We start from the raw sequence: 18,318 nt of genomic DNA on the forward strand, positions 1-18,318 counted from the left end.
ATGGCCAGATTGCTTTTGTCTTCAGGAGTTCCCACAGAGGCCCAAGTCAGATGAGGATCAGATGCTCTCAGGCTTTCTGCTAAGGTGTGGATCCCTCCAGGAAAGATTTTGTCCTCAGGAATTTGAGGTCTGTACTGGCCTGGGAGCTGGGCCCAGGGAAGATGCTGGTCTAGGGCAACTGGTGGCCATGCCACCCAGAGATGCAAAAGCAGATGGGGGCAGGAAGCAGCCCCAAGGGCTCCTGGGGACTACACTGAGGAGCTGGGTTGGTCTGGATGCAAAGGATCAGGAAGAGGAAAGGTCAGCCCCAGTGTCCAGGAAAGAGGCTGGTGGGTGGTGCCTGCCCAAAGAAGTAGAGGGAGGTGAGGGGTTGGGGGGCAGGCCCAGAGTGCTCCAGGGGACCTGAGAAGGCACTGAGTTGGTCTGGGTTCACAGGATCAGGAAGCAGTGGTGATTCCCCAGGTGTCTGGGGCAGGGGGACAAGGAATGGGACGGGACCCAGGCTAGGAGGAGAGATCAGGGGGTAGATGGGAGGGTGAATGAGGCTGGGGGAGTCAAGTCGTGGAGGGCGCCATAGACTTACCCTGGAGAGAGAAGCCTGTGGGTGGGAGAGAGGCCTGCGGGTCCTGACAAGCTTTCTTTTTTAACGTGAGACAGCGTTTATAGAGCTAGCCATGAAACATGACTGTGAACTTTCAGGAGCTTTTGAAAATGTTCTAGAACACTGGCTCCAAATTCCCACATGGCCTCCTTCGACTGGGGCTGACATGCTTTCAAAGGCATTCCCTGCTCTTGCCCAGATTCCCACACTACTTTTGTTTCATAAGGTCAGCCACCTCTACTCCTGCCTTCTCTTGTTCCCAATCTAAACCTTCCTGTTCTTCTGAATGAGGAAACTGAAAAGGGACTTGTCAATAGTCATCCTAAAGACCACTATTTTCCAAACAGGATATGAAAGACATATTTCATATCCTTTGATCAATAAACTCATTTGACATTTATGCTCTCCTTCCTTTTGGTACCTGATGGTTTGTTAACTAGTATAAAAGTAACTGAGAAATAATTAAAATTATACACCCCTTTCTGCCTACATCATTTATTTTTCATTCCTAGAATACTTTGTTTTGGGGTCTTAAGTGATTCCAAATAGAGAAATGATGTCAACAAAGATATTAGTGTGATTTGAAATGAGTAAATTGAACATATTCAGTAATCGACCAAACTGAGTACATATGAGTATATCAATAAATCAGAAAATGTGGTATACATATAAATGTAACTAGCTTAATAATAAGTAGAACATGAAAATCAAAGATACTTTAATATTACTATCTTCACACTGGTAGCCATTTAATTGTTTCTGCAAGTTTTTTATTCAAGACCTGTAGGATATTATTAACTAGTGTCCTGTGTTAATCCTTATGCTCCATGACTGAGCATTGCTTTAAATTCTAGAAAGATACAAGAAGTCACAAGATGCAATTCAACAATCATACACACACACACACAAACACACACAAATATTTTTAAAACCTTACCTATTCAAGCTTTTGCTCATTTTGATAAGATTATCCAATTCTTCACTTTTGGAAGAGAAAACAAAATCTAATATTAGTTAAGTCTTCCCAGAGCCAAGAGGCAAATTCACCTTAAAATAACTCTGAGTCCTCAGAAGTACAACAAATGTCTCATCTTAATTATCTGTGAAGACCTATTATCTCGCAAGGTGTTCCTCAAACCCCTTGCTGCCAAGGTAGCCCTTCCAGTTCATTAGCTAAGGCCTCCCCTATGTGTAGTACTCCTGCAGCATGTGGGGGTTCCGTGTCTCTTTCATGGCACTGCAGCTCACTGTATTATGCATTACAGCAATGGCAAATGTGCTTTTATTGCATGTTAATGTACCCACCCACTTAAAATATACCTACATCACTTAAAATTTAGAATAGGGGGCTGGAGAGATGGCTCAGTGGTTGAAAACATGTACTGTTGTTCCAGAGGTCCTGAGTTCAATTTCCAGCATCCACATCAGACAGCTCACAATCATCTATAACTTTAGCTCCTGGGGATCTGACACTCTTTATTTTGGCATCCTTGGATGACTACATTCATGTGTGCATAAACACACAGGCACACATATACAGAATTTTAAATGAATAAAATCTGTTTAATGTTTTTAAAATTTAGAACTGTATTTTATAATGTATCTCCTCTAGTCTTTAATGCATTACCTTTAAGTAGATACTTAATACTAGTTTTTAACTAAATCAAGTATGATAGACTGGATAATTATAGGTTATACACTTACACAATGTACTTGTACAGAAAGTAGGTACTCGAAAAACACTTGCTCTTCTGTAAGTCTGACTTTTTTCTTTACCACACTTCAATCTAGGTAGACTAAATTTACTAGCCCTTTTCCATATTTGAAAACTGCAAAGCCCTTTCTGGCAGCCTTTTCAGCCTATCTAAGCTAAGCTTCTGCATTGGGAAATTCATCTTAAACCACATGGGCTCAGCTCTTCCTGCCAAGCAGGGGGTCTGGCTTGGTCTCTGTTGCCTCCTGCTGTATGCCCTTCACCTTGTCTTCCCTGGGTTTCCTCTCCTTCCATCTGCTGCCTCCCCACTTCTCCTACCTTTCTCCTTTAGTGTTTCCATTCACAAATCTTGGCTTTGTTCTACTGCCCTAGAATCATATACTGATCCTGCTTTCTCAACAACCTTCTTTCTTCCTGGGTCACTCTGGTATTGACCGGGTAACCATAAGCCTGAAAACCTAGTAGTTACAGCTTCAAATTTCTAAGCCAAGGACATCTGCAGTGCTATCTAGGGGTCATCATGATTTATTGGTGACCCTGAGTAAATTGCTTCAACTCTTGCTGATTCAGTTTTCCCATTTGTAAACTGAGAATACTAATCATATTCATCTTGGAAAATAATTGATAAGTTAATAGAGTACTTATCTTAATGCTTGGTAAGTCATAGATTTTCAATTAATGTTAGCCATTATAATAAATAGTACCTTGTCAATAGTAAATTTTTCATTTAATACATACTTGCTAGATTTATCTTTTCAATTAAATTTATAGATAACAACACACTGTCTCGGCTCAGAGAGCTACAGTAGATGAGTCACTTCTGCATGGTGAAGATGTTAGGAATATAGCTATTCCCAGAACCTCCCAGGCAGTCCCCTCAGAGACCCCAACATGTTCAATTAATCAGCATCACATAGATGATTCAAGGTAATGCTGTAGATTTAATTGTAATGTTGAAGATTGAGAATAAATGCTAAAATTTGAAAACATTGCTTCCCCTGACTGAGAAAAGAAAAAGATGAATGTTCTGCCCCTATGGGAAACAAACTGCCTAGTCCCCTAACATGGTGCTCTGTTACTGCTTCTGGACTGAAATTCTACCTGATCAAAAGAGCCTGCAGATTTGTTCCTGTCCCAAGGGAAAGAGAGATTTTAAGAATCCTGTAAATTTTAGCCCCAGAGCTTCCTGATTGTCATGAATCACAACAATGAGACTTTTGGGCTTTGGGGTTATTTGTATTTATCACAAGAGAATTAGTATAAATTGTGAGAAGACACTCTATGGTAAATTAAATTGCATGGACATAGTATCATGAATAAAGAACTCGAGCTTTCCAAATGAAAACTGATAAAAGCCTTAGATAGTAAGTTTCACCATTGCCTTTGCAACAGATTAAAAGCTCTTAATCAGTCAGCAGTACACTTTATTCCACAAAGAGCTGCCAGGATGTTAAAGCTCTTCTATTCCCTTTGAGCCCATAGTACATTTCCTCTGGTCCATGTCAAAGCAGAAACCTCTCTCTACTATGAATATATATCTCTGTCAGCTTTGTTACTTTGGCTAGGGAGCAGGGACAGGAGAGCCAAGCCAGCTGCTGCTCTCATTGTGGTGTGTGACTTGTGCCACACTATGATTTCACATCAACATCACCACTTGTCTTTCCCTCAGTCATCTTAATCACCCACCAAATATGTGTTCAGTCATTATTGAAAATAAAATATTAAGCTGAGCATGGAGGTGCAGCTCTGTGATCCCCACTACTCAGGAAAATGAGGTAGAAGGATTATAAATTCAAGATCTTCCTGGACTACAGGGTGAGCTCAGGGCCAGCCTGGGGAACTTAGTGAGATAACTCAGTGAGAAAACACATGGCCAGCTTATGTGAGGTCACAGGCTCAATCCCCAGTACTAAAAAACTTCCTTCAAAAAAGTAAAGTAATGATATTAGATATATGGGAACTTAAATGAAAGAAAACATGGAACTAGAACATAAAACATGCAGACACTTTCTGGTCTCCAGCTAATGCACAACTCCTATTAGCTTATGAGTTTGCACAGAAAAGCCAAGAGTCACTTTCTTTCTTCTTCTTGAGTAGTGTTGTTTGTTGAGGTAGGGTCTAGCTCTGTAGCCCAGCTTGGACTTCAGAAGCCTTTGTCTCAGTTTCCCATGTCCTGGAATAAAAGGTGTATGCTCCCCATGTCTAGCCTTCTTTTTTGTTGTTTTTTGTTTGTTTGTTTTGTTAGTGTTTATTTGGGTGGTTAGTTTCATTTTTAGTGAGACACACTCTAACAAATTCTTATTATTTAATTATTCTTATTATTTAATTATTAATCCCCTGAAACATCAGGTTTGGGATTTAAATGATGAAATAGCTGTATCAGGGTTTTCTCACTACTCATCATTATTTTACCATAAGCTACAACATAATCTCCTCCTTAGGACAAAGCAGATGTCAGATATGGCAAATGACCTCTAGTGACTGAGAAAAAACATCTTCCCTAGAGATGAAAGGGAAGGTGATACATTTATACAGATAACATGGATCAAGAGCAAAAGTGATTAAGTACTGTGAAATGGAAATAGCTGGGCTCTAATTACTTAAACAGGCAAGAGTCACTTTTCGCTGGTCACACAAGGAAACTTTCACAAGTGAGGTAATATGTGACCTTGAATTTGAAAAATGGTAGGGCTTGGATAGAGTGACACAGTAGTCTAAAGATCATCATGTAGAAGGAACAGCATTCAAAAGTGTCTAGGAATTGTAGAAAGAAAGCAATCCAATCTGGTATTGAATATAGGATAAATATGTGGGTGAAATCACAAATGACTCTGGAATACTGGGCTTGATCCAGGTTAGCAAACAAAGTTAGATGTGACTAAATGGGTAGTGAGAAGCCACAGCAGGGGTTGAGCAAAAATGTATAGAAAAGTCTCTGGCGTTCACTGGAGGTACAATGCTGAAACAGGAGAGGCTGAAGGGATGTACATCAATTCAAGTAGCAAAGGTAAGTGCTAATGCTGGAGACAGAGAAGGTCTGAACCAGCAAGAGGCCCTGGATATTCAAGAGGCATTGCAGACATTTACATCATACATGCCTCTACTACATAGAGAGGAAAAGAGTGGAAGAATCAAGAATGATTCTAGAAAGGTAAGCCTTCTGGAATGGAAGAATAAATAGTACATTTGGGAAGAAAGTTTATAAGGTCTAGGGAGCATCTAAATGGAGGAACTAGGGAGAAAAATAAGTGGATATCTGGGTCAACAACACAAATACAGGACTGGAGATGTGGTTGAGGTTTGAGATCTGAGGCCCCTAGGATGAGAAGTCACTGGAAGATCAAGAGTGTCCATAGACATCTGCACCATCTACTATGCATGTGTGATTGCAGACGCACACTGAGGCTATCTTCTTTTTAATTATATACAATAAGCAGACCTGGGAATTGGCTCATCTTCAGAACCTAAAAAAGCACTAGCTAGGCCTTTTGGAGAATCACAGGGAAATGGAAAACCAAGCCTGGGAGCTCTGAGACCTCACCCTTTGTCAGCTTTCTGAAGCGAAGTGGCCGCCCTGATGAGGTCGTCCATATCCTGGTTCCTTCAAACAATAGAGAATAGAAGCAGGTCAGTGATAGTGGAGCTAGACCTGAAGGACCTACAGTTCCTCAGGTTTCCAGAGAAGGAAACGATAGCCCACATTCAGAAATGCTGAGTTTTGCAAGTAACAAGATGGTCCTGTCATCTCAGCTCATGGCACACCCGGACACCAGTATCCCTCATTTCCACTAACAAATGCATGCACATACCCTCTTCCTCATTCCAAAAGGTGTTGGGTCTGCCTTCTAATGCTCAGTAAAATAACTACCTGTTCTCATAAGAACTGGCATTGGTGACTCTCAAGTTCTATACTTTATAAAGGACATGGAAAAAGAAAATCCAATTGATATTAACTGCACAAGTAAAGAGAGGGGAATTTGGGAGCTTTTTTCTCTGAGATCCAAAAATCACTAAGCAAACAGTTTAAATCCCTGGGAGGAGGTGTTAAAATATCTATCTTCTTGGGCTTCCAAAGGGAAAGAAAGTCGAGGGATTTTTGTTCTTTGTGGTGCTAAACTAGGGCCTTGGGCATGGGGAATAAGCACTTTACTACAGAGCTGAGCTCTATGCCCATCCCTAAAAGAATATTTTAAATAATAGAACATGTGGAAGAATCTGAGACATGGGGGCCTTGGATGCCTACAGCTTTCCCAAGATCATAAAAAGAAATAATTGGGAAAGTTCTTACAGGTTCTCTTGCAATTAAAGCCCTAGTTTTACAAATGTTTCATAGAAAGGTAACTGGTTCCATGAGGAAAGCAAGATGTCATCAAGTTAATTTTGAGAAATCTAACCCACTTTGGTGATTCTCTGTATACATAAGCAGGGTGAAAGATCTGAAAGGTTCTACCACAGAGAACCTTGTTTCACTGGGTTCCTCAGTTGCATTGGGCCTTTGCACTCTTTCACAGAACATACACTGACATCACATGACACATGGAACACAGTTTGGGAGGCACTGAGAGTTTTACACTAAATTGTTGGGTACAGGGAAATACAACTCTCCTCAAATGTAGGGTATCTGCGTGGTTTGTGATTCAAACTGAGACTCTTCTAAGAGTCAGAGTGGTAATATAAAAGAGTTTGTACTTCAGGAAACATTTCAGTCAAAATAATTTTTGACTGAAAATAGGCTTATCATACTGATGAACCTATAAAACAGCAGTGTTTAGAAAGGTTCTTTCAGTTTAGTTTTGTTTGAGACAGGGTCTTAGTATGTAGCCCTAGCTAACCTGGAATTCATTATCAAACTTACAAGCAGCCTCCTACCTCTGCCTCCCTTGTGCTGGAATTACAGGTATGTGCTACCGTCTGGCTTTGTAAAAGTAATTTCAAACCTATTAATTTTCCCTAAACAAAAAAGAAGAAATATAAACAAGATATACTCAGAACGAATGCTAAACTATGTAGGATGTGCAAAACAAGAGGCATGAATCAAGACTGTGCTAGGTAGTTTTTTTCAACTTGACACAATCTAAACATACCCAGGAAGATTTCTCTCAATTGAGGAGTTTCCTCCATCAGAATGGCCTATGGGCATGTCTGTGAGCAGTTTCTTGATTGTTAATTGATGTAGGAAGGTCCAGCTCACTGTGAGCAGAGCATCCCTGGGCAGGTAGGCCTGAGCTGTCTAACAAGGGGAGCTGAGAAGGCCAGGGGAAGCAAGCCAGAAAGCAGGGTTCTTCCATGGTCTCTGATTCAGTTCCTGCCTCCAGGCCCCTGCCTGGAGTTCTTGCCTTGGCTTCCCTCAATTATGGACTGTAAAGAGTTGAAATAAACTCTTTCCTCCCCTATTTGTATTTGGCCAGTGCTTTGTCATAACAATAGAAAGCAAACCTTCATGGCAAAAGCAGAGATTTGTGAAATGCCACAAGAATCAACACAATTTGTGAGCCTGCCTTGATGCTGCAGGGGGAGCTGTCTCTGGCTTCTACAACCAGCATGATGGAAAGCTTCTATAGCATGAGTTCAACTAAGCAAGTGTATTTCCTCCTGTTCATTTATATTCACACAGCAACTGTGCCCTATATACCTTGAGGTTAATGCTGGGAATAGGGGGATAAGTACACCTTCCTTCAAGGGGTTTGAGCTCATCCTGTCCTTAGGTTCAGACAGTTTGGGATTTGTAACACAAATCTTAAGAGAGAAGTTAAAAGAGCAAGTCCCTATAAAAAACTGTATCTACTATAATTGAAGTTAGCAAGAAAACTGATTTTATCTCATTTATTGTTTTTTTAGAGTACTCCAACAAAGTGTACACTATCATTACTGGAATTACAGCCACATGAAGAATTGCTGTACCTTATACTTCTTTCAGCATGTCTGTTGGATTCTCCATGTATACCTGCTTTCATTGCATGTATCTGCCTGGATTTTTAAAGATAATGTCTAGTAGGTTAAAAAAAAAGCTCTTCTATGTTAAATTTAAATTTATAAGACATGTATGTTCAAAAATAATAGTGCATATTAGAACTATATTTTATCACTTGACATAAAATTTTACCCTATTTCTTTGGGTTGATTAGAACACAACCATCCTGCTTTTGAAAGCCTAAAAGTTCAATATTCTAATTATATAATTTAATCTTTTTCATATATTTTAAACCACAGGATATATCCAGAAGTATCGGTTCTATACACTGTTAATCTTCATTCATCAAAGCATTTTGACTCTCTCTAGTAGATGATATAATATTTTAAATACTAAGAGTAATTGTTATTAGGCACCAAAAGAATGACTTTTTTCTTTTTTTAATCTTTTTCATATTTTATTTATTATTTTTATTTTATGTGTATGTGTGTATTGCCTGCATGTAGGTAAGTGCACCCATGTTGTGCAATGCCCGCGGAGGACAGAAGAGGCTTTCTGATCCCCTGGAACTAGAGTTACCAACAGTTGTTAGCTGCCATGTGGGTGCTGGGATTCAAATCCGGGTCTTCTACAAGAATAACCAGTGTTCTTAACCGCTGAGCCATCTCTGTAGCCCTAGAATGACTTTTTTCTTAAAAACGTATCCCATCTGAATACTATCAAAAATGTGTTTGCTCAGATAAGATAGATAAGATCAGAAATAAGTCTACATTTCAAATATACCTACCATATTGAGAAGGGCCACATTGAACTGTCAGCATTAAATTGTGTACTGCTAGATTGTCAGAATTTAAAAGACTTTCCTTTTCTCCTTAGACCCTGGTTGACCTACTTATACATTCTTGCTTATTCTCAAGAAGCTATATTCAACTATCTTTTTGTTCTCCTGAGGACATGTGTTAATTACATAGAAAACACTTCCCTTTCATATTCTTTCATTAAAATCACCATGCTGTGATTAAAGTAATCAGAGTTTTTAAAACATGCAAGTTGTCCCAATTTTATTTTTCACATCATTGATGGAAGAAATTGAAGTAGTGAAAATGGATTAAACTAATTCCTATGGCATTTAGCCTCTTTTGAATATAAGCATGCTCCCCTCTAGAAGATTAGAAGATTAGGTGGTACAAGGACAACTTATTTTAGTTTTGTTTTTTTAAAAAAAAAACCTATTCAAATTATGACTTAATTGATTCATACTATAAGAGTAAGAGGACAAATCAGGTAGGCGGAAACCTTGAGAAGTCACGTTATGAGATAATTATAATCATTATAGGATTGGAATGATATAAAACTAATCTATATCTTAATTAGTTCCGTGAATAAAGATTCTCCTGACTCATTAAAAAAATATCCTAAGGACAAAATTTCAAAGATCCTGAGAAATTTACTGAATAGAAACTCAGCTCTGAGAGTTTTACCCCTGAAGGATGAATACCCAATGCCACACAGCCCTGTTCCTTGGTCAACACTTTCTAGCGGGTCATCTTCTTACTAAAAACAGTCCTATAATTGTGACTTACTAAATAATACCTGTATAATTGTGTATTGCATGCTGTAAAAAAAATATATAATAACCCCCCAGAAGCAAGAATACAAAAGAATCAAAGGCAGGCAATCAAGCAGATCTAACATATTTAGTCTCCACTGAGAGACCATGTTTTAATCTCACAATAGTAATGAAAAAAGGGAATGTACATCTTAAAAAATAGTTCAAGATTATTAAACAGTGTAACAGGCACACATGGAAGATTTTCCAGTCTCTGAATTTGTTTTGAAGTGTTAATTATAGCATGGCAGAGGTTCAAAGCAGAAAAGCAAGTCTATTTTTTCCTGACTCTGAGACGAGTTAATTGGAATATTCGTCAAAATTTCTGATAGTTTTAAAATAACTTAAAAATTATTTAGCTAAAAGATCAAATAAAAACCCAAAGACATTTCTACTACAGTTGAAGATTTGAGGAGTGGCATAAATTTGCAAGAAAATCTTTCCTCACAATATATAGTTCTTAATGGTAAACTTAACTACAAGTAAATATAAATGAAATCTATTTTCATATATAGTTTAATGTGGTTGACATTTTATTAAATATATGCCAGATATTCATATTTATATGTATATATTAAGTGCTAGTATATAAGAAGCTTTCATATGAACACTCAATTCCACTGGTCCATGCCTGTTTTGAAGGCATATTTCCATAAGACCAGTAATAGCCATCGCTATTCAAAAGCAAAACCAAATACACATGCACGTTAATAGATAAAACCAAAAAGTTTCATTAGAGAATGCACACACACAGAAAGCGTATCCATGCTTTTCACAACATCATGCACAAGTCTACTGAACTTCATTCTGACAAGAAATCCTAAAGGGCTAGGTCTTACCTGCTACCCTGTCTCGACTGCTTAAGAGAAGCAGCAGGAGAACTGGGCTTTGGAGGTATTGGAGGGTGAAGAGTTGGGTCTCTTTGAAACAGAAAATGGCAGTTCGTTACATCAAGGAAGTATGATGCATTTTATCTATTACCCAAACACATTTATTGCCTACATGGAAATATCTCTTAACCTTACAACCCCATATATGAGGAAACTGAAAGGTCAGGATCCATAGAGCACAAACTCTAAAGAAGTCGAATATTTAAAAAGTAGGTATTTTTAAAGTTCATTCAATCAAACTTTTAGAAATCCTATCCTTTTAAGTATAGTTTGAGTTATAATGTACCATTTAATTAGCTTAGGTTTTGCTGGTCTGTTTAGTTCAAGTCCTGGCATTTTGAGTCATCACATAGCACCCTGAATGGTTCTCTGGTATTAACACACAAGCTTCTTTAGGAATACACCAACTCTCAGGCTGCTACAGAAATGGCAAGAAGGTTTTGAATGTCACAGACCTCAATGTAAAATTGATTTGGAGTTTTTAACTAAATCTTGACTTAAATATTATCAGCACATGACAGTTTGATGCTAGCAAAGTGTGCAATACACCATCACCCTGAACTTTCCAATGAGATGCCAAAGTGAACTCTGAGTCCATATGATTGAGTGACAAGGGAACTGAGACAGGCCAGTATGTGAACGTTTGGATGGAGTCAGCTCCTTACCAAAGATAGGTCACTACCATTTCCCCACCTCCCATCACTGCCACTATGGTGTTCTCTAGTGTCCTCAAGATAAGGTGCATACCCAATCCAAAGTACCTGTTCATCTGATCCTCCAGCCTTCTGTGACCCCTAAGTAGGTGTGCACTCAAGTCCAAAGGCTACCTGCATTACCAGTTCTGTGACAATGAGTTAAGTTGATTCTGTTTCATCATCTGTAATAAGCCCTCTAATAAGATTATTGGGGGATTGTCAGGACCGAATGAGATCATGTTTTTAGTCACAAGCATTTTATGTGCAATATACTTTTTGGAATAAATAATGTCCCTGTTTCCAAAAGGCTTTAACTATATGAATATGTCCAGGGAAACAGTACTATTGTGCATTGAAAAGTCAGAATAAGGAGACAAAGTGATGAGATAGAATAATGGGGTAGGGCACTGTTTTCTTCAGCATGGCCTGGGAAGATCTCTAGAGCCAAGGTCAGCAGGAAGTGAAAGGATATACCCTGAAGATGGCTGGAGCTTAAAAACATGGGCATCATTAGATGTGGCATTTAACATTTGGAACTGGATGAGGTCACCAAAGAAGTCAATGTAAAGAGAGACAAGTGTTGGGGCAAGATTCTCAGTAGTCAGAGGTCACAAAAGAGACCAGCGAAGGATCCCCAGGAGGTGTGGTCAAGATAAAAGAGGAGAAAGGTGAGGTGGTATCCCAGAAGCCAGGGAGGGGAGCAAAGCCCTGCCCGGTACTACCGATAGATTCAGTAAGATGAATTGGGAAATTAGCAGGAATTTTGTGTCATAATGAACACTGATAACCTGATAAGAGCAGTCTTGATAGAACACTGTGAGGGGAAAATTAGCTACAGGAGTAGATTTAAAAGAAAACAAGGAAAAATTAAACTAGGTATTTTTTTTAATATTTTATTATTTTTATGTGTATGAGTGTATTGCCTGCCAATGCCCTCAAGGACAGAAGAGGTTATTGGATCCCCTGGAACTGGAGTTATGGACAGTCATTAGCTGCCATGTGGGTGCTAGGATTCAAACCCGGGTCTTCTGCAAGAACAACCAGTGTTCTTAACCCCTGAGCCATCTCTCTAGCCCCTGAAGTAGGTATTTTATAGTGATGGTGGGTTCCAAGATACAAGGGGATGGGGCTGTTTGGTGCTTGATGGAAGCACAGACTCACTCACTGTGGCAAAAGGGACAGAGATGACACCAGAACCGCTGAGAAATATCAGTTGATTTGGGGTGAAGAAAGCTCTCTCTCATTTCATTCTATATCTCAGAAAAAAAGGGGGGGAATCAAGGCCATTGATTCAAAGTGAGGAGGGCAAGCAGGATTTGGAGAAAGAGAGAAAATAGCATATGAAATATTTTCCTAAGGCAGCAGGAAAGTAAGCGGACCTATGTAAAAACAGAACTTTTCTAAGCACTTCATATACATTAATTCAGCTAATCCTTACTACAATCCTAGAGCCAAATATGCTTCTTCTTTCCATTCTACAGATGAAGAGACTGAGGCAGTAACATTGACTCTAAGTATCTCATAATGGTACCATTTTCAGAGGGCAGAGTGAGGAGCCTGAGCCAGGAAGTCTGGCTCCACAAGCCTTCTCACGCCCTGCTGCCTCTCAAGGGATCCTGGGCCTCAGCAGTGGCTCAGCACATTAGTACTTATGGAGTTAAATGAGGGCTCTTGGACATTATTTCTCTTTTGGTATATTCAATTGTTTAGAAATAGAAGAGGCATGGAGTTGGACTTAAATAAATGTTTAGTTCACCCAAGAGTATAGCAGAGAATGCTGGGATAGGCCAGGGAAGGGTGAGGGCACTGCAGTGAGACACTATCGGGTCTGCAATGGACATAGAGAACAAAAGGAATCTCAGGAGTGTGGGACTGTGGAAAAGGTGGCAGACCCCATGGGCCAGTGATTGTGGTGCGGCTGAGGAATAACTAAACTTGGAGCAGAGGGAGGGATATAGACAGGTGGGACATGGGAGTCAAAGAGGTAAAGCTTTGAAAGTGAAATTTTGTGGTGTGTGGTCATTCACAAGTGCCAGGTCTACAGATGGTTAAGAAAAGGTGAAGAATATCATTTAGAAAGGAGGCCAAGAAAGTGAGAGTCCAGGGTGGGAAGGGTCCTCCGTATGGTTTTCGAAATTTCTATTTTGATGGAGTTTGTGGCTGTTTATGAAAAACAGAGATTCTGGTATCAAAGTCTTCAGAGGAAACCAGTGAGGAAGAAGAGCCCATGACAGCATGGCTCCAAGGAGATGTGGCATTTTTAGGTAGGAGAATTTAAAACTGAAAGGAAGAGGGAGCAGGACTAAACAAGACCCTTCCTCAATCCTTACAACATATAAGGTTGAGATGGGGGAAATCCTTTACTGAAAAGGGGGACCGATAGAAAGAACTCAACACAAAGAGGAGGCTGAGGAACAGAGGAACTTGATGATTAAGGATGCTAGAAAGAGTGCAAGGATTTGATCCAGGATGGTAACAGTTAGGGTTAGTTCAGGGATATTCAGAGTCAGTAATGACAGTCCAGGTGGTAAGAAATGACCTGGTTGGATTTCCTATGGGGAGGATGGACACACCTGGAAGATATGATGGATTCTGTCCTGAGGCTCTTGGGAGCACAGAGCACAAGAGTCTCCTGGCACATGTCTTGATAGCAGTACTGAAGTCAGAAGTACAGAGGGCACCAGAACTATTTCCATGCAAATGGTCTCCCCATCCTGTCATAGCATCAGTTCTATAGTTGGAGGGTATTTCATTTATACTGACACCATCTTCTCAGAAAATACCCTTGTGAATACATCAAGGGATAACCAGTAGTGTACCTTGGTGGATCTGCTGAGGAAATGTTTTCATTCTAGAAGTAGAGGAAAGCTAGGAGAGGCTCAGTCCTGGCAAATACTAAGACTGTACACAGCACTGTGTATACAAGGACAAGCAGGAGAGCAGTACAAGGTGGAAAGGAAGTTATAGAAAGGAGAAACAGGTGGTCCCAAGCTTTGCTTATACCAAAACTGTGTCAATGGAATGCTAAATTTCTTCTGCGTTAGAATGGCAATGGCTTCACAGAAGTGAGTAAATATTTGTTGAGTGGGTCTGGGAGGTAGATGTTGGTAGAGAAAAACAGATCTGAGATGGTCTGGGGCAGTTCTCAGGAAAAGACAGGCAGGCGTGAGGTCATGAAAGCCAAGAACAGCAGAATATAGTAGTTCCATGGGTGGTAGGTTTGCACCCTACAGGGCCAGCGGCAGGGCAGTGTCCTGTGGGCTTCAGTTCACCTCAGAGGAGCTTTCATTTGCATCTTTGCATTGACAGCCACAGATGACAGAACCCAAGCCTGGGGGTGAGGGGCAATGAGAGAACTCATTCACACTGTGCCAGAAACACTACATGAGCCAAGCAGGGTATTAAAATGAAAGCCAGGCAGGAAGCTGTGGCCTGCAGTGTTGTGAAGAGATGGAGACAAAGGACATTTATTGGAGTGATCTTGATTGAATTCTGCTTTGAGACGTGATGTTTAAGCTTAGATATGTTGACCGCAGCTCTCTCCTCTGCCCTTCCTGGCACCCTATAACTTTTCACAGGATCTATGCCATTAATGGCCATAATTGCAAAGAATAGCTTTGAGGAAAAAGGCAGTTTTCAAGAGAAGCACATGAAAACTTATAGACTGTAGCACACAAAGACCAGAGCTTAAAAAAATAAAACCCTCCTCCTGTCAGAAAGGCTGTTTTGTTAGCTCACTGTCACAGCTGCTGCAAAGATCACATATTCTCATCAAAGCACTTTAGATAATCAGCTTGGCTCTGAAATTTGGGTTCCAGTATGAGTTTGGGTTAATTTCTGTTACTGCAGCACAAGCCCAGGTTCCACTGAGAGTAACTGATCCTCACATTTAATTGTGAGCTTCACCTTCATATCTCAGTGTGCTTCCCTCGTTTCCCACAATAGAATTTTATTCCAACAACAGCAAAGGATCTGGAATTTACGTGGATTGAGTCCCACTATCATATCAGCCTTGCCAGGTTCTCATATACAAAATTGTATTAGCTTCAAACTCATAACTTGTGGGTGCATATTAATTCTTTTTACTGGGGATCAGAAAGCTGTGTAATTTGCCTTACATCACACTGCTGGTGGGTAATTCATCCAAGGTTTTGATAGTCTTTTTAATGTCAATCACATGCTTCTTTTCTCTCTAGCATATTAGATCCAATCAATACACCTCAAGTATCTCAAATGCAAATTTTTAAATTTTATTTACTTTTAACTTATGTGTATGAGTGTTCTGCCTGCATGTATATATATATACCACATGCATGCAATGTCCTCAGAGGCCAGAAGAGGGCATCAGATCCCCTGGCTAAGACAGACATAGTGGTGCATGCCTGTAATCCCAGCACTTGGGAGGCTAACACAGGAAGATTCCATTCAAGGACATTGCAAGTTCAAGGATAGAGAAACAGCCACTATTAGCTCAATAAGACCTTGTTTCACAGCTGCCCCAGTTGTGGTATTAGGACAGATACCAGTATATGTGGCAAAACTGGGTGGGGCCAGAAGAGGTGGGGCACACACTTTCAAGAGCTTATTAGAAGCAAGGCTATGTTCAAAGAATGATTGCTGTGATGATGTCTGACTTGCCATTAGCCAGAGGCCATTTCAGCAAACACTGACACAGCAGTGGACCCTTCACTAGCCAGAATTCCAGGATTTAGGCTCCAGGCTAGCTTGTAGCCAACTTTTTGTCTGAGCATGAAAAGGGTATTGATTCTTTCTGAATCTCTGCCTCTTTACTTATAATGAAGATCTGTGGATGGCCAAACACTACTCAACCATGTGAAGGGATGGTCATTGCAAAGAATTCTCCATCCCTAAAGGCCCTGGCTACTTATTATAGACCAAATACATTGACATTTCAGTACTATACTTTTCAAATGTATGTAGATGCTGTTGTGGTTAATAAAATGTAAGTTTAGGATTGATCTAGAACATAAGTCAACAATAGTCAGGTCCCTAGTGTGGATGTGGTTTGATCCCAAAGGCTGTTGTGTGGGTCCACAGTATGGTAATGTTAAGAGGTAGTGGATGGAGGTAGGGTCTAGGGTAAAATGGTTAGATCACTGTAATTCTTATGGAACCCCACTTTTGTTCCCATAAGAGTTAAGTATTTACAAAAGAATGAACCTATCCCCTGCCTCCCTTCTGGCATGCTCTCTCACCATAAGATCTCTCCCTCTCTCAGACACACTCAATATTATGGTCCTCACTGGCACCTGAATAAATGAAGCTGCCTAATCCTGAACTTCTGATCTCTGAAGCTCTGAGCCAAACATACATCTTTTCATAATAAGAACCTAGCTTCAGATATTTTGTTAGAGCAACAGAAAAATGCACTAATATAGTTGGTCAATAAACACAAAGAGTCACAACTTTTAAAGGCCAGTTTTTAGTCCTTAGATATTTTCATAAAGATGCAATAAAAATAATCCAACCATTATCAGGTGAATCTGAAAAAAATCTTAGCAGTAAAATTGTATCACTCAAAACCTGTCATAGACCTATATATAAAACATGAAATTAAGCATTTAGAAGAATACCTTCATGACTACTGGTCAGACAAAGGCTTGACAGATACAAGAGACAAGGCACAGTTCATTAAAAAACAAACAAAAAAAAAACCTCAACAAATCAGACGTCAACAAATCTTACACACTTTTGGAGGTGGTTCAGCAGTTAAAAGCCCTGGTTGCTCTTGCAGAGGACCTGGGATCAGTTCCCAGCACCCATATGGTGGCTAACAACAATATGTAACACCCTCTTCTGGCCTCTGTGGGCATTACACACATGGCTGTATTTACACACATGCAGGCAAAACACTCAAACCTATAAAATAAAAATAAATCAATCAAAAAGTATTTTAAAACTTTTGCTCTAAGTAATTTTTAAGAGACTGAATATAACAATTCAATTGAAAAAAAAAACTAGAAGTCAGATATCTGATAAAGGTCTTACTAACAGGCATATACTTTTTAAAAAAACTCTCAAGGCTCAGCACTAAGTAAATAAACCAGCAAAAAAGCAAAATATTTAAACATATATGTCAACAGAAAATATTACATTTGACAAATATATGAAAAGATGCATACACCATTGTCTCTAATAAAGTGCAAATCAAACCACACTGCATAAAGTATTAGAATAGCTAAAATTATTTTTAACTGAAAATATTAAGTGACATTAAGGAAGTGGAGAAACTAGTACTCCTCATCCATTGCTGGTGGGAATGCAAAATTGATAGCCACTGACAAAATTTGTCAGGTGTTTACAAAGTTAAGCCTGCACTTACCACATGGCCTAGCAGTCTCACTTGCAGGCACTTGCTCAAGACACAGTTACTTATGCTCTCTGGAAACTATGTGGAATTTTTAAAGCATCTTAGAAAATAGCCTAATGTCTTGATGGATAAATGAACTGCATCCATCTATGCAACACTATGGAAGACTACTCAGCAATGAAAGGAACGGACTACTGATACACCCAACAGTGTGGATGAATTGCACATGCATTGTGCATATTCAAAAGACAGTGCAAGCCCAGTGTGCTGGCACACACCCTTAGTCCCAGAACTTGGGAGGCAGAGGCAAGCAGATGTGTGTGAGTCAAGGCCAGCCTGGTATACACAGTGAGTTCCAGATCAGCTGGCGCTACAGGGGGATCCTGTCTCACATAAACAAAACAAAACAAAAAGTACACTATTAGTGAATCCATATGTGTGATATTTTATAAAGAGCTGAGAGATAAGAAGATCTTCCCACATTTCCCAAGTATCAAGACAGTCTTAAGAAAAATATCAGCTGTTATGTGCACTATCTCCCAGTCCCACTGTCCTCCCAGGACACCA

General features: G+C 39.7%; 1 protein-coding gene across 1 annotated transcript in view; it reads right to left on the reverse strand.

Moving 5' to 3' along the window:
- The window catches only part of Scel (sciellin), a 150,993-nt gene that overhangs the window by 104,208 nt on the left and 28,467 nt on the right, over positions 1–18,318 (reverse strand). Inside the window, exons 8-11 of the mRNA XM_008849144.1 lie at positions 10,675–10,755; positions 8,217–8,282; positions 5,857–5,916; positions 1,539–1,583 (exon numbers count right to left, since the gene is read on the reverse strand). Coding sequence (XP_008847366.1) covers positions 1,539–1,583; positions 5,857–5,916; positions 8,217–8,282; positions 10,675–10,755 — 252 coding nt within the window. The remainder of the gene's footprint in view (positions 1–1,538; positions 1,584–5,856; positions 5,917–8,216; positions 8,283–10,674; positions 10,756–18,318) is intronic.

Source organism: Nannospalax galili, unplaced genomic scaffold, assembly GCF_000622305.1.
Source record: "Nannospalax galili isolate Female #2095 unplaced genomic scaffold, S.galili_v1.0 scaffold140, whole genome shotgun sequence".
Taxonomy (NCBI): Eukaryota; Metazoa; Chordata; class Mammalia; order Rodentia; family Spalacidae; genus Nannospalax; species Nannospalax galili.